At 38.9% G+C, this 25,168-nt stretch overlaps 1 protein-coding gene across 1 annotated transcript in view; it reads right to left on the reverse strand.

Moving 5' to 3' along the window:
- Nucleotides 1-25,168, reverse strand: part of LOC100556673 (neuroblast differentiation-associated protein AHNAK) — a 67,808-nt gene that overhangs the window by 17,843 nt on the left and 24,797 nt on the right. The window contains exons 2-4 of the mRNA XM_062965368.1: nucleotides 7,290-7,386; nucleotides 6,314-6,473; nucleotides 3,954-4,141 (exon numbers count right to left, since the gene is read on the reverse strand). Coding sequence (XP_062821438.1) covers nucleotides 3,954-4,141; nucleotides 6,314-6,473 — 348 coding nt within the window. The 5' untranslated portion in view covers nucleotides 7,290-7,386. The remainder of the gene's footprint in view (nucleotides 1-3,953; nucleotides 4,142-6,313; nucleotides 6,474-7,289; nucleotides 7,387-25,168) is intronic.

Below are 25,168 nucleotides of genomic sequence, written 5' to 3' on the forward strand. Positions count from 1 at the left end.
CCTTCTCACCCCGAAGGGGACTCAGGGTGGATCCCATTACATATATAAGGCAAACATTCAATGCCTTTAACATAGAACAAAGACAAGACAAACATAGGCTCCGAGCTGGACTCGAACCCATGACCTCTTGGTCAGAGTAATTTGTTACAGCTGGCTGCAGCTGGCTGGCTGCTCACCAGCCTGCGCCACAGCCCGGGCCCATTATATATTAAATGTAATATTACTAATAATATTACCATATAATGATATAGTACAATATAGTAATTTAATGCTTATATTGTGCTATGCTAATAATATATTGTATGTACATTTGATTTGTAAGCTGCTCTGAGTCCCCTTCGGGGTGAGAAAGAAGAGCGGGATATAAATGTAGTCAATAAATAAATAAATAATATACCGTATATACTCAAGTATAAGCCGACCCGAATATAAGCCAAGGCACCTAATTTTGCCACCAAAAAACTGGGAAAACATTGACTCCAGTATAAGCTGAGAATAGTAAATTTCAGAAATAAAAACAGATACAGTAGAGTCTCACTTATCCAACACTCGCTTATCCAAGCTTCTGGATTATCCAAGCCATTTTTGTAGTCAATGTTTTCAATATATCATGATATTTTGGTGCTAAATTCGTAAATACAGTAATTACAACATAACATTACTGCGTATTGAACTACTTTTTCTGTCAAATTTGTTGTATAACATAATGTTTTGGTGCTTAATTTGTAAAATCATTACATAATTTGATGTTTAATAGGCTTTTCCTTCATCCCTCCTTATTATCCAAGATATTCGCTTATCCAAGCTTCTGCCTCCCCGTTTAGCTTGGATAAGTGAGACTCTACTGTACTTATAATATTGATAATAATATTATAATGTAATACAATAATATACTAATTAATAATACAATATAATATTATATATTATATATTAAATTACTAATAATATTACCATGAAATGATATAGTACAATATAGTAATTTAATGCTTATATTGTGCTATGCTAATAATATAATATTGTATGTACATTTGATTTGTAAGCCGCTCTGAGTCCCCTTCGGGGTGAGAAAGAAGACCGGGATATAAATGTAGTAAATACATAAATAAATAAATAATATACCGTATATACTCAAGTATAAGCCGACCCGAATATAAGGTCTTCTCCTTGTCAGCTTTTCCTTCAATTTTGTCAAGGAACTTTCCATGCAATGTTTTGTTGTTGTTGTTGTTGTTATTATTATTATTGTTATTATTATTATCATTATGAAGAATAGAATTTTAGGCCTGGCCATTCTGCAGTCACTCGTGTAGGCCTCAGACACTCTGTAGAGTAGTCACGTGACTCATGAGTGAGGGTGAAAGAAGCTGGCACCGCCATTTTGTGCTCTGTGTAGGTTCTTGGAGCTGAAGAGAGTGGCTGGAGGACTGAGGTAATAAAGAGTTTGTGTTTATATGGTGTATATATGTAGCTGTGTGTCTATATCAGTGTTTCTCAACCTGGGGATCCCGTGGAGGTATCAGAGGGGACACCAAAGACCATCAGAAAACACATACTGTATATCAGGGGTCCCCAAACTAAGGCCCGGGGGCCGGATGCGGCCCTCCGAGGTCATTTACCTGGCCCCCGCCCTCAGTTTTATAATATAATATATTGGATATACATATAATATTGATAATAATATTATAATGTAATACAATATAACACTAATAATAATACCATATCATAATATTAATTATATATTCTATATTACATATAATATTACTAATAATATTACAGTATTGTGGTATAGTTCAATATAGTAATATATAATGCTAATATTGTGCTATGCTAATAATATAATATATTGTATGTACATATAATTTGTAAGCCACTCTGAGTCCCCTTTGGGGTCAGAAGAGTGTGATACAAATGTAGTAAATAAATGTAGTAAATAATAAATAAATACATAAATAAATAAATTTTAGACTTAGGCTCACCCAAAGTCTGAAATGACTTGAAGGCACACAACAACAACAACAACAACAACAACAACCCTAATTAACTTGACTATCTCATTGGCCAGAAGCAGGAGCACACTTCCCATTGAAATCCTGATCAATGTATGTGGTTAAAATTGTTTTTATTTTTAAATATTGTATTGTTCTTTCATTGTTCTTGTTGTTGTTTTTGCACTACAAATAAGACATGTGTAGTGTGCATCGGAATTTGTTTTTATTTCTTTTTCAAATGATAATCCGGCCCCTCAACAGTCTGAAGGATTGTGGACCGGCCCTCGGCTTAAAAAGTTTGAGGACCCCTGCTGTATATAATCGAAAATAAGCCTAGTTTTTCAGCCCTTTTTTAGGGCTGAAAAAGCTCCCCTCGGCTTATACTCAAGTGAGGGTCCTGGCCAGCTTCTATTCAGGTCGGCTTATACTTGAGTATGTAAGTATTCAGAGTTGGACAGTCATAATAATAATAATAATAATAATAATAATAATAATAATAATAATAATAATAATACAGTAGAGTCGCACTTATCCAACATAAACAGGCCGGCAGAACGTTGGATAAGCAAATATGTTGGATAATAAGGAGGGATTAAGGAAAAGCCTATTAAACATCTAATTAGGATATGATTTTACAAATTATTACACCCAAACATCATGTTATACAACAAATTTGACAGAAAAAGTAGTTCAATATGAAATAATGCTATGTAGTAATTACTGTATTTACGAATTTAGCACCAAAATATCATGCTGTATTGAAAACATTGACTACAAAAATGGCTTGGATAATCCAGAGGCTTGGATAAGCGAGGCTTGGATTACTGAGTACTGTATATACATATATATAATACTAGCTTTGCCCGGCCACGCATTGCTGTGGCTTATGGGAATCCTTTGTTGGCCAGGTGGAATAGCAATGAATAGCCTTGCCGTCTCAAAGCCTGGCCGTTTTCTGGAGTAGCTGGAGCTTTTTGTTGTATGAACGTAGAGGCATGGATGAGGGGTTGTGCTGCCAAGTTTAGTGTTTCTGGGATGTGTAGTTTTGTTGTTTTGTCCTAGGCCGAAATTTCATTACCCTTTTATATATATATAGATAATTTACAATAATATATATTATAATATATTGTATATGCATATAATATTAATAAGATTATTTTGTAATACAATATAATACTAATAATACAATATAGTAATGTTAATTATATATTATATATTACATGCAATATTAATAATAATATTACAATATATTGATATAGTACAATATAGTAATTTATTGCCAGTATTGTGCTATGCTAATAATATAATATTGTATGTAAATTTAATTTGTAAGCTGCTCTGAATCCCCTTCGGGGTGAGAAGGGCAGGATATAAATGTATTAAATAAATATTAAATAAAGTGAGACTCTACTGTAATAATAGTAATAATAATAATAATAATAATAATAATAACAACTTTATTTTTATATTATATTGAGTCCCCTTTGGGGAGATAGAGGCGGGATATAAAAATAAAATTATTATTATTATTATTATTAGTAGTAGTAGTAGTAGTAGTATTCAAATTTGGGCATATAGGGTATTTGTGCCAAATTTGGTCCAGTGAATGAAAATACATCCTGCATATCAGATATTTACATTACGATTCGTAGCAACAAAAATAATTTTATGGTTGGGGGTCACCACGACATGAGGAACTGTATTAAGGGGTCACGGCATTGGGAAAGTTGAGAACCACTGGTCTATATCTTCCGAAGTAACTGAAGGGAAAAGCCTTCCTGCATTCTAGCAGTGAAAGAACAACTCTGTGTGGACTCTTTGTTACATAGTAAGTTTCCTGCATCGCTCAGTGCAACCTGGGGCCTAGCTGGCTTCATGGCTCAAGGACACTTCCAGTACTCTGCTGAGGGAGAGGGAAATCCCTGACATCCTAACTTCGTCCCACACCCTTGAGATCAGACTCACCAGAACCACTTCCGGCGTCTGGGGGACAAAGACGTCGTGGGACCAAGTCTGTCCTGGCAACGGAGAGCGGTCACCCTTCCTCTGGACCCGGAGGCCGACCGTGTGGTGGCCCACATTCCGCAGGAGCTCATTCACCTCCCCGGACTGGAGATTGTCGAAGTAGATGGTGGCGCTCACAATCTGATCCCCTGCAGCAAAGAAAGAGAATAATAGAATCCTAGAGCTGGAGGAGACCTCGTGGGCCATCCAGTCCAACCCCATTCTGCCAAGTAGCAGGAAAATCATATTCAAAGCACCCCTGACAGATAACCATCCTGGCTCTGTTTCAAAGCCTCCAAAGAAGGAGCCCCCACCACACTTCGGGGCAGAGAGTTCCACTACTGAACAGCTCTCACAGTTAGGAAGTTCTTCCTCATGTTCAGGTGGAATCTCCTTCCCTGTCGTTTGAGGCCATTGTTCCGCGTCCTAGTTTCCAGGGCTGCAGAAAGCAAGCTTGCTCCCTCCTCCCTAATGACTTCCACGCACACCTTGATCCATGGTCCTCATCATGTATCCTCTCTCTCAGCCTTCTCTTCTGCAGGCTAAACATACCCAACTCTAAAGCCACTCCTCATAGACCTTGTTCCCCAGACCCTCGATAATTTAAGTCACTCTCCTCTGGACACATTCCAGCTTGTCTACATCTCCCTTCAACTGCGGTGCCCCGAATTGGACACAGTGCAATTCCAGGTGTAGTCTGACCAAGGCAGAAGCTATTACGCCAATTTGCAAATATGTATATGTGTGTGTGAAAGAAATCCCTTGATAGAAAACCTTTGCAAAAGTTGGTTTGCAAAGGGAACTCTGCAGAGGAGCTCAGCTCTGCAGAGAGGCAGGGCCACGCCTAAAACAATGTATCGTTTTGAGAGCAGGTGGCTCAGAATGACAGTTGGGATTTGAGCTTGCTAGAGAGAGCACTGGGAAGAAAGGCTCTCTAGCTACTATGCTGTATATCAGGGGTCCTCAAACTTTTTAATCCGAGGGCCGGTCCACAATCCTTCAGACTGTTGAGGGGCCGGATTATCATTTGAAAAAAAAATACAAATAAATTCCGATACACACTGCACATGTCTTATTTGTAGTGCAAAAACAACAACAACAACAATGAAAGAACAATACAATATTTGAAAATAAAAATAATTTTAACCAACATACATTTATCAGGATTTCAGTGTTCCCATGTGCTCCTGCTTCTGGCCAATGAGATAGTCAAGTTAATTAGGGTTGTTGTTGTTGTTGTGTGCCTTCAAGTCATTTCAGACTTTGGGCGAGCCTAAGTCTAAAATGTATTTATTATTTATTTATTTACTGCATTTATTTACTACATTTGTATCACACCCTTCTCACCCCAAAGGGGACTCAGAGTGGCTTACAAATTATGCGTACATACAATATATTATATTATTATCATAGCACAATATTAGCATTATATATTACTTTATTGAACTATACCACTATACTGTAATATTATTAGTAATATTATATGTAACATAGAATATATAACTAATATTATTATATGGCATTATTATTAGTGTTATACTGTATTACATTATAATATTATTATCAATATTATATGTATATCCAATATATTATATTATAAAACTGAGGGCGGGGGCCAGGTAAATGACCTCGGAGGGCCGCATCCGGCCCCCGGGCCTTAGTTTGGGGACCCCTGCTGTATATATTGATGCTGATTGATTAGTTATTGATTTTATGCAACTACATGGACATTGTAAGATTGCAGAACTGTTTGTTTATATTTCAACTCTACAAGCAAGAGTAAAGTTTCCTTTGTTCTGTTAAATTCCTCTGCCTGGTCTGAGTTTCTTTGCACATGGTGTTAACTGGACAATACTGGTTCCGCTACGCTACTCTATACTCTCACCTGGCTACAGAAGCAAGGGGTAGAATAACTTCCCTGGATCTAGACACTAGACTCCTATTGATGCAGGTCAAAATCCCATTGGCTTTTTGAGCTGCTGCATCACATTCCTGGCTCATGTTCCTTCCTCCCCACGAGGACTCCAAGATCTTTTTCCTACGTCCTGCTGTCAAGCCAGGCATCCCCCATTCTGTATCTTTGCATTTCCTTTTTTCTGCCTAAGTGGAGTATCTTGCATTTGTCCCTGTTGAACTTCATTGTGTTAGTTTTGGACAGTGATCTCTCTAATCTGTTAAGATCGTTCTGAATTCTGCTCCTGTCTTCTGGAGTATTGGCTCTCCCTCCCCATTTGGTGTCGTCTGCTTCAAGGCCCAGGAAGGTCTCCCTCCTGCAGATATGGGAGCCGTAGCGTGCGTTTTGGGACTCTTAGCGTGCCTACCTTCCTTGACGACGCCGGTCTTGGCGATGGGCGAATCTTCGTGGACCTGCTTGACGAAGACGCCTTCCTCCGTCTGGTCGAGGGTGATGCCGTGTGAGCCGCTGCCTTGCCAGTCCGGGAGCAGGATCTCCCGAGGCCCTTCCTCCTCTTCCTTCTCCATCTGGAGAAAGAGGAATAAATCAGATTTACAGTAGAGTCTCGCTTATCCAAGCTAAACGGGCCGGCAGAAGCTTGGATAAGCGAATATCTTGGATAATAAGGAGGGATTAAGGAAAAGCCTATTGAACATCAAATTAGGTTTATCTGCCCATTCTACAATAGCTCCATCGTTGATGCTTTGCCATTATTACATTGCACTTTATTGTCCATTTTAGCTGTGAAACTACCTCTCCCCATTTTGGAATATTCTGCACTTTGGCCTAGATCTGTGTATTAGTCTCTTGTTTTTAACATTTTATGCTGTATGTTGATTTTAATGACTGTTTTATTGATGCTGATGTTTTTATTGTTGGGATATTTGTTTTATTGTTTTGTTGTTATTATATTGTTGTATCGGGCAAGGCTCCATGTAAGCCGCCCCGAGTCCCTTCGGGGAGATGGGGCGGGGTATAAAAATAAAGTTATTATTATTATTATATAGGTTATGATTTTACAAATTAAGCACCAAAACTTCATGATATACAACAAATTTAACAGAAAAAGTAGTTCAATATGCAGTAATGTTATGTTGTAATTACTGTATTTACGAATTTAGCACCAAAATATCAAGATATATGGAAAACATTGACTACAAAAATGGCTTGGATTATCCTTGGATAAGCAAGGCTTGGATTAGTGAGACTCTACTGTATTGTGTTCAGTCCCATGGGTTTTGTAGGGTTTTCTTAGACCCAGTTTAGCATCCAAGCTCAGACAGGATCAGGGACCTTTAGGGCATGTTGGGCCATTTTAATAAGCAGGTAGTCCAGTTCCTCACCTTTCTAGGACTTAAGTCCAGGCAGGAGCCGCCCCAGGAATTCCCTTCTTGTCACTTGCCAATCCTTTTCGTTTAACGTCCCTTCCAAGTTTCCAATCTGGAAAAAGAGAGAATCAGGAAAGAAAACGGGTCAGCGGTCCGAATGCAAGGCCAGATCATTTTAAGTCTGCAAAGTCTGCACTCCCTTCAGTGTGGGGCGGAACATATTTGTTGCCCGGCGGCCGCTCCTCGATTCGGAGCATGCAAAGTATGGTACATATGCAAGCCAGAATGTGCCGACGGGGTTCTCCTGATCCCGAGGCAGAAAGGCCCTTCAACAAAAATTTTGCAAAGTTACCTTTGGGGACTCCAAAGTCCTGAATCCCCTCACATTGACTTTGCTGGGGAGAATGAGAGGCACTGTAGTCCAGGAACTACATATTAAAGGCATGGATGTCTCCATTGGACTCGGAAAGGTGCGTCAGGAAGTATGGTTTCATCTTAAATATTTACCGGTACTTAATAATGTGATTTGATATATTTTATAATAACATAAATTATGATTATATTAATACCCCACTTTATCTCTTAAATAATTTAATAAATACACTTTTAGTCAGTTTCATAATTTTAACTGTTAATATTTGAAAGACATGATGTTTATGTTCAATTCTGCTTTAACATTTGCATATTTGTGGGTTTTTAATGGTATCAAAATGTTTGCAATGTAAGTCACTTTGAATCTCCATATGGAGAGAAAAGGCGGGGGCATAAATAAACATAAAAACATATTATTATTATTATTAATAATAATACATTCATATACTAATAATAGATAGTCGCTTTGAGTTTCCTTCATGGAGAGAAAAAGCAGAGTATAAATAATAATAATAATAATAATAATAATAATAATAATAATAATAACAACAACAACAACAACAACAACAATGGGGTTGCTGTGAGTTTTCCAGGCTGTATGGCCATGTTCCAGAAGCATTCTCTACTGATGTTCCACCCGCATCAAGATGCCACAGAGGATTCTCAAGATGCCACAGAGGTTTAAAAGTGGGACCAAACTGGATTAAATCTGCAGTGTAGATGTTCCCAGAGTGTGGTTTGGTAGCAAGGAGTAGTTAGAAAGGAAAAGAAGGAAGGTGCTGAGAAATAAAGTGTTGCGTAATTTTGGGGAAAAGTGTTCAGCCAGGGGGCAGTGCGAGGCTTTTTTGCACGCCACTCGCACGCCCTAGTGAATAGTGCCAACTTCTCTTTGCTGCAAGAAAAGTTTTCAATTTCCAAACATGCATGCAACCTGATCAGGCCTGAAACCCGGGCTCAATGCAATGGCAATCACAGGAATTGTAGCATGCCGAAGTTGGGAAGGTGCAACTCCCGGGATTGTCACTGCATTGAGTCCTCAAACTGCATTCATTGTGCAATGCAGAAGCATCCTATCAATGGCTACTAGGTTACCATGGGCAAAGTCCCATATGCAAATATGGGCGAGATTACAGCAAACAACCCAATAAGAAGGGAGGGATTCCAACAGATCTTTGCTTTATGTGCCAAAGACTTTAGATAACAACAAACGCAACTGTTTGCCCAAGTAGATTGCTTGCAAATAAATGACAAAAGTCAATAGTGGCCAAACAAAATCAATAGAATCAATTGATAGAATCGTTGGCAATGCCAATCATGGCACCTTTGGGTTTAAGCTGGCACGGATGCTCAGTTAACTGGAACTCTCAAGCAACCAGCATAAAAATTGGGGGGAAAATACTATTTTTCTAATGCAACATCACTAAATTATTCTTTTTTTTTCCGCCGTGAAAACTCTTGTCAGAGTTTCCAAAGGCGGCAGATGTTCATGGCTAAGCCTTGACACAATGGAACGTCCCAGTTATTGACTCATTTCGGTCGCATTTTATTATATGCATCTGCTCCCCAGATGGGAGGGCAGGGCTTTGCTTTAACCCTTTGCGGGAAACAAGGGACACAGTCTCCCTGCAGAAGAATAGTAGAGTCTCACTTATCCAACGTTCTGGATTATCCAACGCATTTTTGTAGTCAATGTTTTCAATACATCGTGATATTTTGGTGCTAAATTCGTAAATACAGTAATTACTACATAGCATTACTGCTCATTGAACTACTTTTTCTGTCAAATTTGTTGTATAACATGATGTTTTGGTGCTTAATTTGTAAAATCATAACCTATTTTGATGTTTAATAGGCTTTTTCTTAATCTCTCCTTATTATCCAACATATTCACTTATCCAACATTCTGCCGGCCCATTTATGTTGGATAAGTGAGACTCTACTGTATCATGATATTTTGGTGCTAAATTCGTAAATACAGTAATTACTACATAGCATTACTGTGTACTGAACTACTTTTTCTGTCAAATTTGTTGTATGACATGATGTTTTGGTGCTTAATTTGTAAAATCATAACCTAATTTAATGTTTAATAGGCTGTTCCTTAATCTCTCCTTATTATCCAACATATTTGCTTATCCAACGTTCTGCTGGCCCGTTTACGTTGGATAAGTGAGACTCTACTGTATATAACATACACACAGTTTACAACTGAGCATGCTTCCCTTTCTTCAACATAGCTTAATCTGCCCCAAGCCACGAGGAGAGGGGCATAATAAATTATTATTATTATTATTATTATTATTATGTAATATAAAATACACGCACACACACACACGCACACACATATATACAGTTTACAACTGAACATGCTTCCCATTCTTCCACATTGTTGTAATCTGCTGCAAATTGCTAGAATTGGTTGTCGTTTGCCAAGGCCTAAAGAGACAGTTTATGAGCAGAGCTTGCAAACTTGTGGTTGTGGATTCTGGGACTTGTGACACCCCCCCCCCCAAAAAAATCATTTAATTTCCAGGTTGTGGGGTCCTAATCCAATGACCAAAGCTGTTTCCGAACTCCTGGGAAAAAACAGAGACAAAAGGCCAACGCCTTGCTTTGGAAAAGAGCCCAAAACGAAGAAGAGGCAAAATGACTCACTGAAGGCACAAACAGGGAGAGGCTGGGCAAACTTTGCGGTTGGGTCAAAGCTGACAGTACAAGCAACTGCCAAAAAAGACGGAAATGGAAGCCGCAAAGGTTCTTGTATCCGGCTTTGCATCTTCCCAATAACCCTGCGAGGTCGGCCAAGATCGGGAGTAACAACCAACTAATGCTGACAATACCCCCCTTCTCCACACTAAAAGCCTTTGCATGGCGGTCGTAAACAAGAACTTGGTTGCCAATAAAAACAAGAACAAGGCTCCTCCGCCCTGTAAGGATTGGCAAGGGACATCTCTTGAAATCCCTTCTCGGATGCAAAACAGGAGGCTTCTCTGGTTTGTTATCTATGCCGCCGTGAAATGCACAGGAGCCGTCTCCTGATTTTATCTGGCAACTCAACAGACAAACGGCTGCATTAGAAAGCCCAACCTATTTGCCGATAACATCAAGAAGTCCAATTTCGCCATTTCATAACATTGGGCACCACTGCGTAGAATTATTATTTTTATTTACAGTATTTATATTAGAATGGGATTTGGGCATCCAAATACTTGAGCATCTGCGGATTTGGGCATCCAAAGATTTGGATATTCTGAGATTTGGATATCCTGGATTTGGGCACCCAGGAGTATGAATATCTAGATCAGGGGTCCCCAAACTAAGGCCTGGGGGCCCTCCAAGGTCATTTACCTGGCCCCCGCCCTCAGTTTTATAATATAATATTTTTATATCAGTTTTAATAATATAATATATTGTATACATATAATATTGATAATAATATTATGTTATACAATATAATATTAATTATATGTTATATATTACATATTATATAATAGTACTAGCTGTGCCCGGCCACGCGTTACTGTGGCAAAGTGGTGGTGGTATTGGTTAAAAATGGCTGTGTAATTTTTATTTGACTTTATTTGCATTTTTTAATTAATTTTATTGTAAGTTATATTTTTATTTATTATATTTTATTATTTTCTTGTATTATTTTTAGTTATTTTCTATTATTATAGTATTTTATTGTATTAATTTTTAGTGTTTTTTATTATTTTTTATTGGGTTGCTAGGAGACCAAGTTGGAGGAGCTTAGCCTTCTAACTGGCAGCAATTGGATAAAAGCAATTATTCCTCTCTCTCTAATTAGGACTTTATTTTTCTTTTCTCTTTGTTGTATCAACCTAGAGGCGTGGATGATGGGTTGTGTTGTCAAATTTCGAGGTTGGGGGGCCTGTAGTTTTGTTGTTTTGTGGGTTGCCGTGATGCCATCACTCTTTTATATATATAGATAGTGGTATAGTTCAATATAGTAATATATAATGCTAATATTGTGCTATGCTAATAATATAGTATATTGTATGTACATACAGCTGCTTTGAGTCCCCTTCTGGGTGAGAAGGGTGGGATATAAATGTAGTAAATAAATGCAGTAAATAAATAATTAATTTTAGACTTTAGTCTGACATGACTTGAAGGCACACAACAACAACAACAACAACAACAATCCTAATTAACTTGGCTATCTCATTGGCCAGTAGCAGGTCCACACTTTTCATTGAAATCCTGATAGGTTTATGCTGGATAAAATTGTTTTCATTTTTAAATATTGTATTGTTCTTTCATTGTTGTTGTTTTGCACTACAAATAAGACATGTGCAGTGTGCATAGGAATTTGTATTTTTTTTCCAAATGATAATTCGGCCCCTCAATAGTCTGAAGGATAGTGGACCGGCCCTCTGCTTCAAAAGTTTGAGGACCCCTGATCTAGATATTTGGACATTTGGACATCGGTAGATTTAGGCATTCGGAAATTCAGACATCCATAGATTTGGGCATCCAGATATTTGGACATCCATAGAGACTTGCAAAAATGGAGCCCGACGCAAAGGGTCTCCTCTTCGCTCCCAGCTTTGAAAGGGGAAACCAGCCGCAGCGGAGCGAGCTATGCCAACCCCGAGGCCCCGCGCCAGTTGTTTCTAAATCTGCAGCTCGGCCACGTGTTGAGTGCCACCGCCGCCAACGTGGTATTTTTAGACCCATCTGTTGTGCCCGGCGAACGAGCGACAGCGACGGGACGGTCAGGACTTTTCTTGGGAGAGACGGGTCATTACTGGAAAGGCGCTGGAGCAAGAGCGGGTCAAGGAGTTGGAAGGAAACCATAAGAGTTGGAAGGGACCCCCAAAGGCCATCCAGTCCAACCCCATTCAGCCACGCAGGACACAATCCAAGCCCTCCCAGCAGATGGCCAGCCAACCACTGTTTAAAAACCTACAGAGAAGGAGACTCCATCACCGTCATAGATTATTATTGTTATAGAATCATAAAGTTGGAAGGGAACCTCAAAGGCCATCCAGTCCAACCCCATTCAGCCACGCAGGATACAATCCAAGCCCTCCCAGCAGATGGCCAGCCAACCACTGTTTGAAATCCTACAGAGAAGGAGACTCCATCATCGTCATAGATTATTATGGTTATAGAATCATAAAGTTGGAAGGGAACCTCAAAGGCCATCCAGTCCAACCCCATTCAGCCATGCAGGATACAATCCAAGCCCTCCCAGCAGATGGCCAGCCAACCACTGTTTGAAAACCTACAGAGAAGGAGACTCCATCATTGTCATAGATTATTATTGTTATAAAATCATAAAGTTGGAAGGGAACCTCAAAGGCCATCCAGTCCAACCCCATCTGGCCACACAGGACACAATCCAAGCCCTCCCAGCAGATGGCCAGCCAGCAACTGTTTAATAACCTACAGAGAAGGAGACTCCATCATCGTCACAGATTATTATTGTTATAGAATCATAAAGTTGGAAGGGAACCTCAAAGACCATCCAGTCCAACCCCATTCAGCCACGTAGGATACAATCCAAGCCCTCCCAGCAGATGGCCAGCCAACCACTGTTTAAAACCCCAACAGCATCATCACTTACACTATGTAACGCCATTGTTGCTCCTGGGTTATAAAAGTCATTTCCTAATTGGTTGTATCATTAAAACATGGAAAAATGTATTAAATTGCAAAATATTATTATTATTATTATTAATAATAATAACACATTATTATTATTATTGGTGCTGTGCCAAAAGATCTCAGCCGGCATTTGGAAACAATAGACATGGACAAAATTACGATCTGCCAACTGCAAAAGGCCACCCAACTGGGATCTGCAGCATCATCTGAAAATACATCACACAGTCCTAGACACTTGGGAAGTGTTCGACTTGTGGTTTTGTGATACGAAATCCAGCATGTCTATCTTGTTTGCTGTAACATAAAATAATAATAATAATAATAATAATAATAATAATAATAATAATAATACATCACACAGTCCTAGACCACTTGGGAAGTGTTCGACTTGTGATTTTGTGATACGAAATCCAGCATATCTATCTTGTTTGCTGTGTCATAATAATAATAATAACACAAAAATAATATATAATATTATAACAACAAAAATAACAATATAAAATTATAATAACAACGTAACACCATTTTTGTTCCTGTATTATAAATGTCATTTCCTAATTGGCTCTATCACAAAAACAAGGAAAACGTTAATGAAACTGCCAAAATATCAAACCTGCATCATGCAGCACATTTTGATATCGTTTTTAATGAATATTTCACTAAGTTTCAACCAGTTCAACATAGTTTGTGCCACAAAAAGGACGTTTCTGGAGTAGAGCAACTACTTTCAAAGCAGGCACCACACAACTGAACAGGAAATAACACTTTCAAACCAGGAACAGAACATTTTCCTAAAATATTATATTTAACATATGTATTATTGTATTCAATACGTTCATTATTTTTCTGTTTTATTCTATTTATTATGATTTTATAGAACCTTAACAAGTTGCAAGAGACCGCCAACAGCCATCCAGTCCAACCTCCTTCAACCAAGCAGGAAAAAACAATCTGATCCCTCCCAAGAGATGGCCATCCAGCCATCTGCTTCAAAACTTCTAGAGAAGGTAGGAGACTCTGCCAGAGTCATATTCCTTTATTGAACAGCTCTAATTGTTGTGTCGAACCTTCCAGCATTGAGACCTTGCAAAACTACAACTCCCAGGATCACATAGCCTTCATTGAGCCACACCAAAAGCCATAATCCTTTGATCCAGAACGGTTGGGAGACAAAAGGAACAAAAAATGCAAAGCCACAAAGTTCGGCTAATCTGCACACACCCAAAACTCACAACGAGCAGCAAAGAGATGGAATTGAGGATTGCAAAACATTCCCATAAATGGTTTTTCCCCAGGACCCTAAATTTGGTTATTTGGAAGAAAATAATAAAAATGATAATACATTTATTATTACACTATTTAACATGATATTTGTTCTTGGGTTATAAATGTCATTTCCTATGTGTTATCGAAGACTTTCATGGCCGGAATGACTGGGTTGCTGTGAGTTTTTCGAGCTGTCTGGTCATGTTCCAGAATCATTTTCTCTTAATGTTTCACCCACATCCCATGTTTCACCGCAAACACCCTAAAAGGTTGTGAGGTTTGTTGGAAACTGGGCAAGTGAGGTTTACATACAGTAGAGTCTCACTAATCCAAGCCTCGCTTATCCAAGCCTCTGGATAATCCAAGCCATTTTTGTAGTCAATGTTTTCAATATATCGTGATATTTTGGTGCTAAATTCGTAAATACAGTAATTACAACATAACATTACTGCGTATTGAACTACTTTTTCTGCCAAATTTGTTGTATAACATGATGTTTTGCTGCTTAATTTGTAAAATCATAAGCTAATTTGATGTTTAATAGGCTTTTCCTTAATCCCTCCTTATTATCCAAGATATTCACTTATCCAAGCTTCTGCCGGCCCGTTTAGCTTGGATAAGTGAGACTCTACTGTATCTGTGGAATATTCAGGGTGGGAGAAAGAACTCTTGTCTGTTGGAGGCCAGTGTGAATGTTGTCATTAGCCAGCTTGATTTGCATTGAATGGCCTTGCAACTTCAAAGCCTGGCTGCTACCTGTCTGGGGAGATCCTTTGTTGCGAGGTGTTAGCTTGTCCTGATTGTTTCCTATCTGGAATTCCCCTGTTTTCTGAGTGTTGTTTTTTATTTGTTGTCCTGATTTTAGAGTTTTTTCATACTGGTGGCCAAATTGTGTTCATTTTCATGGTTTCCTCCTTTCTGTTGAAATTGTCCACATGCTTGTGGATTTCAGTGGCTTTTGTGTAGTCTGATATGGTGGTTGTTAGAGTGGCCTAACATTTCTGTGTTCTCAAATAATATACTGTGTCCAGGTTGGTTCATCACGTGCTCTGCTATGGCTGACTCCTCTGATTGAGTTAGTCTGCAGTGCCTTTTATGCTCCTTGATTTGTGTTTGGGCATTGCTGAGTTTGGTGGTCCCTATGTAAACTTTTCCACAGCTGCATGGTATAAGGTAGACTCCTGCAGAGGTGAGAAGATCCCTCTTGTCCTTTGCTGAATGGAGCATTTTTTGGTTTTTCTTGGTGGGTGTGTAGATAGTTTGTAGATTGTGCTTCTTCATCAGCTTCCTTATGTTCAATGGCCCAAAGGGTCTCTTCCAACCCTCTTTATTATTATTATTATTATTATTATTATTATTATTATTATTATTATTAATAATAATAAACATTGAGGCTGGGTGGCCATCTGTCAGGGATGCTTTGCTTGTGCTTTCGGTGCACAAAGGCAGAAGGGGATTGGACTCAATGGCCCAAAGGGTCACTTCCAACCCTCTTTATTATTATTATTATTATTATTATTATTATTATTATTATTATTATTAACATTGAGGCTGAGTGGCCATCTGTCAGGGATGCTTTGCTTGTGCTTTCGGTGCCCAAAGGCAGAAGGGGATTGGACTCAATGGCCCAAGAGGTCTCTTCCAATCCTCTTTATTATTATTATTATTATTATTATTATTGACATTGAGATTGGGAGGCCATCTGTCAGGGGTGCTTTGCTTGTGCTTTCAGTGCACAAAGGCAGAAGGGGATTGGACTCAATGGCCCAAAGGGTCTCTTCCAACCCTCTTTTTATTATTATTGCTGTTGTTGTTGTTGTTGTTGTTGTTGTTGTTGTTGTTGTTATTATTATTATTATTATTATTATTATTATTATTATTATTATTATTATTATTGCTTGGTGGCCAACTATAGTCCGGCTCTCCAATGGTCAGAAGGATTGTGAACTGGCCCCCTGCTTAAAAAGTTTGGGAACCTCTGGCTTAGCGGATGACCAGGACATCGGGAAACTGCAGTTTTTCATCATTTTCTTTTTCCATGGTGAATTGGATGTTTGGGTGGAAGCTGTTGAGATGGCCGAGGATCTTGTTCTTCTTCTCCATGGCTCCAAATGGTGACCGTGTCATCCAAATATCCACAAACACAAATCAAGGAATATGAAAGGCACTGTAGTCTAACTCAACCAGAGAAGTCAGCCATAGCAGAGCACTTGATGAACCAACAGCCGGGCTCGGGCTGTGGCGCAGGCTGGAGAGCAGCTGCAATGAATCACTGCAATGAATCACTCTGACCAGGAGGTCATGAGTTCGAGGCCCGCTCGGAGCCTATGTTTGTCTTGTCTTTGTTCTATGTTAAAAGGCATTGAATGTTTGCCTATATGTGTAATGTGATCCGCCCTGAGTCCCCTTCGGGGTGAGAAAGAAGGGCGGGATATAAATGCTGTAAATACATAAATAAATAAATAAATATTATTTGAGAACACAGAAATGCTGGACCACTCTCACAACCACCATGTCAGACTACATAGAGAAGCCATTGAAATCCACAAGCATGTGACCAATTTCAACAGAAAGGAGGGAACCATGAAAATTAACAAAATCTGTTGACCACTAATTAAAAAACTCTAAAATCAGGACAGTAAATAAAGAACAACATTCAGAAAACAGGGGAATTCCAGACAAGAAACAATCAGGGCCAGCTAATAACTCCCAACAAAGGATTCCCTCAGGCAGGAAGCAGTCAAGCTTTGAAGCTGCAAGGCTATTCAATGCTAATCAAGGTGGCCAATTGCAACATTCACACTTGCCTCAAACAGACGAGAGTTCTTTCTCCCACCCTGGACATTATTCCACAGATATATAAACCCCACTTGTTGAGTTTCCAACATACCTCACAACCTGAGGATGCCTGCCATAGTTTATTTATTTATATTTTATTACAATATTTATATCCCGCCCTTCTCACCCAACAGGGGACTCAGGGCGGCTTACAATAAAACAGACATAAAAAAACAGTACAATACACTATAAATCAGTTAAAAATTAACTTACATATAACATTCATAAAATGCATTTATAAAATATAGATAGGCGTGTACAAGTTTAAAAGACTGGGTCTGTCAATTGAGTTCCAGCATACATAATAGTAATTAATGCTGCTGATTCTTATTCGAAAGCCTGGCCCCACAACCAAGTTTTTACCTAGTTGTGGGCAAAATGTCAGGAGAGAATGCTTCTGGAACATGGCCACACAGTCTGGAAAACTCACAGCAACTTGCTGTCATTTCCTAGTTGATTCTATCGTAAAAACATGGGAAAAGTTGATTAAACTGCAGAAACAGATTTTTTTTTTGTGGGAGGAACATTATGCAGCACATCTTGCTATCGCTTTTCAATAAATCGAATCTCAACCAATTCAACATAGTTTCTGTAACAAATACTTTTCTGAAGTGTAACCATTACTTTCAAAGTAAGGACCGCACGATTAAACAGGAAACAACACCTTCAAATCTGAAACAGTTCTCAAGTGGAACCAAACTGTATTAATTTTACAATACAGATGCACCCACAGACAAGACAAAGCTCTGTCCGCCTGCAAAGGGGAGGGTTACTCAACACTGGCGCATTCATCTTGGCCTCCGCATGAGGTCAGCGCAAAGGAATGTCCACATTTTTGGAAAGGGATGGGCCTCTGGAAGGAAGGAATAAAGGAAGCAAGGAAGGAGAAAGCTCAAAAAGCTACTACAAATATGTAGGAGAGAGCTACTACAAATATGAGACAGTAATAACAACAACAAAGTAATAAATTACTCTTATGTTTTGGGGAATATAAATTATTATTATTATTATTATTATTATTGACACAACGACGTTGTATGACATAGCAAACAAGATAGTTATGCTGGATTTTGTTTCACAAAATCACAAGTCGAACACTTCCCAAGTGTTTAGGACTGTGTGATGTATTATTATTATTATTATTATTATTATTATTATTATTATTATTATGACACAGCAAACAAGATAGATATGCTGGATTTCATTTCACAAAATCACAAGTCGAACACTTCCCAAGTGTCTAGGACTGTGTGATGTATTATTATTATTATTATTATTATTATTATTATTATTATTATTATTATTATGACACAGCAAACAAGATAGATATGCTGGATTTCATATCACAAAATCACAAGTCGAACACTTCCCAAGTGTCTATGACTGTGTGATGTATTTTCGGATGATGCGTGCAGATCCCAGTCGGGTGGCCTTTTGCAGTTGGCAGATCGTAATTTTGTCAATGTCTATTGTTTCCAAATGCCGGCTGAGATCTTTTGGCACGGCACCCAGTGTGCCCATCACCACCGGGACCACCTGCACTAGTTTCTGCCAGAGTCTTTGAAGTTCAATCTTGAGGTCCTGATAGTGGCTGAGTTTTTCCTGTTGTTTTTCGTCAATGCAACTGTCACCTGGAATGGCAACATCAATGATCCAAACCTTGTTCTTTTCCACAACTGTGATGTCTGGTGTGTTGTGTTCCAGAACTTTGTCAGTCTGGATTCGGAAGTCCCACAGTATCTTTGCGTGCACATTTTCCACGATCTTTGCAGGTTTGTGATCCCACCAGTTCTTTGCTGCTGGGAGGTGGTACTTGAGGCATAAGTTCCAATGAATCATTTGGGCCACATAGTTGTGCCTCTGTTTGTAGTCTGTCTGTGCGATTTTCTTACAGCAGCTGAGGATATAATCAATGGTTTTGTCAGTTTCCTTGCACAGTCTGCATTTTGGGTCATCGGTTGATTTTTCGATCTTGGCCTGAATTGCCTTTGTTCTTATGTCTTGCTCCTGGGCTGCAAGGATCAGGCCTTCTGCCTCCTTCTTCAGGGTCCCATTCGTGAGCCAGAGCCAGGTCTTCTCTTTATCAGCTTTTCCTTCAATTTTGTCAAGGAACTTTCCATGCAGTGTTTTGTTGTGCCAGCTGTCAGCTCTAGTTTGTAATGCGGTTTTCTTGTACTGGTTTTTTGTCTATTAATAATAATAATAATAATAATAATTATTATTATTATTATTATTATTATTTCCCCCAAGAAGAATGAGAGACTAATAGCAACAATAAATAATAATTTATTACTCTCATGTTGTTGGGAATATATTATTCCCCAGCAAAAAGAGAATTATTATTATTATTATTTTATTGTATGACACAGCAAACAAGATAGATATGCTGGATTTCATATCACAAAATCACAAGCCGAACACTTCCCAAGTGTCTAGAACTGTGATGTATTTTCGGATGATGCGTGCAGATCCCAGTAGGGTAGCCTTTTTATTATTATTTCCCCCATGAAGAACGAAAGAGTAAGAATAACAACAATAATAATAATGCTGTCTTGTTGTTGGGGATATATATAGATTCTCAAGCAACCAGCAAAAAATACCAAACAAACCTTGGATGTGCAAGCGAGCAAGATTCAAACTCGCTACTCAAAGTATTCAAAACATATACATTCCACATTGAAATATTTAGGAGTTACGCCTGGCCCTTCCCAGCCTCGGGAACCGGTTCATCTGTCTTACTCAAAGTATTTACCCCCGTCTCCTATTATAATCAATACAACTCTTTAAAAAACACCTTCTGTAAATCACCCCATTGGGGTGGAACCAGACATCTATGGAACTCAATGAGTAACTTCCCAATGTGTGGCGACCTTACGGCGGGGTCATCTAAGGTAAAGAGAGTGTGACTCGCCTTATGAGTTCCTATGGCGGATTCGGAATTCGAACCCCGGTCTTCCATTCAAGTATTACACAATGCAGGTTCCCATTGCTACCGCATGTGTGGAAATATCTATTCTTAAAAGCCAGGAATAATAATAATAATAATAATAATAATAATAATAATAATAATATCATCATTATCCCAGGATTGAGACCCACAGCATATCCTAACCTTAAAAACTATACCATTTCAAAATCTATATAGATATATTATAAAAGAACTAAATATTACTATTAGCCGCTTGGCGTCTTGCTAAAGAGGAAAGCAGGGTATTATTATCATCATATCGGCTGAATTTTATATTATATTATATTGTTAATAATATAATAGTAAATAGTAAGTATCAAAATGGAATTAAATATTGCAATTAGCCACATGGATTCGGAATCATGATACAGTATAATAATTATTAATTATTGTTATTATTTTATTAGCCAAATTTTATTTTATATTATTAATAATAATATATAACAATAGTAAATAAGAGATATCAAAATGGAATTAAATATTACAATTAGCCACATGGACTCTCAGTCATGATATTATTATCTAATTTTATTTTATATTAATTTTTTTTTCGTGTCAGGAGCAACCGGAGTTGCTTCTGGAGTGAGAGAATTGGCCGTCTGCAAGGACGTTGCCCAGGGGACGCCCGGATGTTTTGATGTTTTATCATCCTTGTGGGAGGCTTCTCTCATGTCCCCGCATGGAGCTGGAGCTGATAGAGGGAGCTCATCCGCACTCTCCCCGGGTGGGATTCGAACCTGGCAGCTTTCAGGTCAGCAACCCAACCTTCAAGTTACGAGGCTTTTATCCCCTTGGCCACCGGGGGCTCCATTTTATATTTTATATTAATAATATAATAGTAGTAAAATAGATAATAAAATGGAAATAAATATTATAGTTAGCCACATAGACTCTCAATATTGCTATTACTACTACTACTGCTACTACTACTATTATTATTATTATTATTATTATTATTAATAATAATAATAATAATAATAATAATATAAAATTCAGCCAAAACATTTAAGGCCCAGAAGCCAGAATAAATTCCTGCTCAGGGTTCCATATTGGGAGAAATAATTGAAACAAGTAGCATCTTGTTCCCTCCGCCTCTTCTTTCCCAAGAATTGCGTGGGAGAAATCGAGGGAAAAAAGTGTTCCGAAAATCTTTGTTCCGAAAATGCCCCGAACCCCAAGTCATATGATGAGCGGCTCAGCAAAGTCAATTTGGAAGCTGATGTATTTGTTTTTTGGGCCTGGAATAGAGAAAATGCAGCAGTCCCAGCAACATCATAGCATAGTCACACTCTCTCAGCCTCCAACAAAAAGCAGGAATGAAGGGCTTTTTTCAAAAAGACCAGGCAATGCCCCAAAAGCAAATACAGAAACAAAGTATCCGGGTCTAGCAAAGCAGGACTTGCAGGTTTCTCTCCTTGCAAAAAATATAAAAATAAGAATACTTCTCCTTTTGTTCGGACACACCAAGACCTCAGTATGCGCCATGCGCACATTCCGGATCTCACCCTTCATGCTGCATCCAGCTTATAAAGAAAGCCAGATTAAATCTCCGTCTTGCTACAATTTCCAAGGCTTAATTGATTTGTAAATTGGACAGATTCTCCATTGGGTTCGATATATTGACTTAGCTTCCAGGACTCACCCTCCACTCTGCATTCAGCCTATAAAAGAAAGCCAGATTAAATCTCCACCTTGCTACGATTTGCAAAACTTAATCGGTTTGCAAATTGCAAAGTCTCTCCATTGGGGGTCAGGACTCACCCTCCACTCTGACGTCTTTTTGGGTCTAAATATTTAATGGATGTCCTCTTTCCAAGACAACATGCCAGGACTCACTCTCCACTTTGCACCCAGCCTGTTAAAACCAGATTAAATTTGCACCTTGCTACTACAGTAGAGTCTCACTTATCCAAGCTAAACGGGCTGACAGAAGCTTGGATAAGCGAATATCTTGGATAATAAGGAGGAATTAAGGAAAAGCCTATTAAACATCAAATTAGGTTATGATTTTACAAATTAAGCACCAAAACATCATGTTATACAACAAATTTGACAGAAAAAGTAGTTCAATGCGCAGTAATGTTATGTTGTAATTACTGTATTTACAAATTTAGCACCAAAATATCACGATATATTGAAAACACTGACTACAAAAATGGCTTGGATAATCCAGAAACTTGGATAAGCGAGGCTTGGGTAAGTGAGACTCTACTGTATTTCCAAGGCTTAATTAATATGCAAATTGCAAAGATTCTCCATTGGCGTCTATATATTTATTAAGCTTCCAGGACAAAGTGCCAGGACTCACCCTCCACTCTGCATCCAGACTATAACGCCGGATTACATCTCCTCTTCGCTAAAATATGCAAGGCTTAATAGATTTGCAAATGGGAAAGAGATGCACAGACACATCCCGGCTTCCTTTGTTTGCTCCCTTCTTGCCCCAACTTGCAGAAAACAAACAACCTCCTTTTTTGTCTCTTTTTTTCAGGTTGGTGGAGCTGAATAAGCACAACTTTTCCCTGGCACACGTTCACTCACACTCCTTGTGGGTTGAGTGCAAGAGATGCCGAGATTATTAAACAGGCTGGGATCAGGCCCACTGAGTCAGAAGCCTCCATTCCCACAAACCCATAATGGTTGTGGATTTGCCTTTTGATTATTTTATTATTATTACTAGCTTGGGTCCCCGGCGTTGCCTGGGTTATTTGAAATGTCAATTTTTTAAAAAATTGTACCAAATACATAAGGTTGTGGGTGAACTACAACTCACATCATGCCAGGTTAATCCTGAGAAACTCCATCAGGACTTAAAAGTGTGTTCTGTTGGGCAAGTTTTGCTCTGGGTGCATTATGAGTGGGGTTCATTGTGCTCTCAGACTGTAAGGTAAACTACAACTCCCACTATGGTGAGCCAGTCCCCATAAACCACTCCAGTAGGCAGAGGCGGTTCAACCACCAGGCCAACTAGGCAGTTGCCTGTGGTGCCATCTTGTTGGGGGCGCCATCGAGGCAACTCCTGTCTCCTGCGGCGCCGGTAGGGCTACCCCGGTACCCGCGCCGGTAGGGCTACCCCGGTGCCCGCGCCGGTAGGGCTACCCCGGTGCCCGCGCCGGTAGGGCTACCCCGGTGCCCGCGCCGGTAGGGCTACCCCGGTGCCCGCGCCGGTAGGGCAACCCAGTGTGCCCCACTGTGCCCACCTTTGGGGCCTTCAGAGATTGTGAGGTAAGTGGGATTTATATATCTGTAGAAGGTCCAGGGTAGGAGAAGGAACTCTAATTAATCACCTTGATTAGCATTTAGTGACCCTGAGGCTTCAAGGCCTGGCTTCTTCTTGCCTGGGAGAATCTTTTTTTGGGAGGTGTTAGCTGTCCCTGATTGTTTACTGTCTGGATTTCTCCTGTTTTCAGAGTGTTATTCTTTATTTATTGTCCTGATTTTAGAAGGTTTTTTTTAATACTGGGGGCTATCTGGATTATCTAAGTCCACATTGCCCTATATTCCTGTTCAATGTTTGTGCTAAATTCGCAAATATAGTAATTCCTACATAACATTACCATGTATTGAACTGCTTTTTCTGTTGATTTGTTGTAAAACATGATGTTTTGGTGCTTAATTTGTAAAATCGTAATGTAATTTGATGTTTAATAGGCTTTTCCTTAATCCTTATTATCCAACATTTTCATTTATACAAAGCTTTTATTTTTCAGTGATTGGTTGGGGGGGGGGGTGCCAAAATTCTGTTTGCCTATACTTGAAAAATACCTAGGGCCGGCTCTGCCAGTAGGTTGGGTTAGTCATGAGAGTTGCTAAGTTTCATCCAAATCCATCATCGGCGGAGGTCACAGTTTCCCTGGTTGTGGGTGAACTACAACTCCCAGAAAGGGAGGTCAGTTCTTCCAAAACTCCCCAAGTAATCAAATTTCAGCCTTTTAGATATGTGTGCCAAGTTTGGTTTAGATCCATTGGTGTTTGGGTTCACAGTGCTCTCTGGATGTAGGTGAACTACAACTCCCCCAAATCAAGGTGAATTTTTCCCAAAGACCTCCAGTATTTTTTTGCTAGTCATGTGGGCTCCATGTGCCATGTTTGGTCCAACTTTGGTGGAGTTCAGGGTTTTTATTGATTGCAGGTGAACTAGACATCCCAATACAGTAGAGTCTTACTTATCCAAGCCTTGCTTATCCAACATTCTGGATTATCCAACACATTTTTGTAGTCCAGGTTTTCAATACATCGTGATATTTTGGTGCTAAATTTGTAAATGCAGTAATTACTACAGAGCATTACTGCGTATTGAACTACTTTTTCTGTCAAATTTGTTGTTAAACATGATGTTTTGGTGCTTAATTTGTAAAATAATAACCTAATTCAATGTGTAATAGGCTTTTCCTTAATCCCTCCTTATTATCCAACATATTTGCTTATCCAACCTTCTGCCGGCCCGTTTATGTTGGATAAGTGAGACTCTATTGTATCTCCAAATTGTCCAGGCCAATTCCCCTCAAAACCCACTATTGCTATTAATCCATCACTTCCCTAGGGAGATGGGATTTAAAAATTATTATCATCATCATCATCATCATCATTCCATCACTTACTTAGAGAGATGGGATTTTATCATCATCATCATCATCATCATCAAATTATCATCATCATCATCACATCACTTAGAGAGATGGGATTTTATCATCATCATCATCATCATCATCACATCACTTACTTAGAGAGATGGGATTTTATCATCATCATCATCATTTCTGTCTTTATTACTATTCCATCACTTACTTAGATAGATGCGATTTCATTATTATCA

Source organism: Anolis carolinensis, unplaced genomic scaffold (assembly GCF_035594765.1).
Source record: "Anolis carolinensis isolate JA03-04 unplaced genomic scaffold, rAnoCar3.1.pri scaffold_14, whole genome shotgun sequence".
Classification (NCBI taxonomy): Eukaryota; Metazoa; Chordata; class Lepidosauria; order Squamata; family Dactyloidae; genus Anolis; species Anolis carolinensis.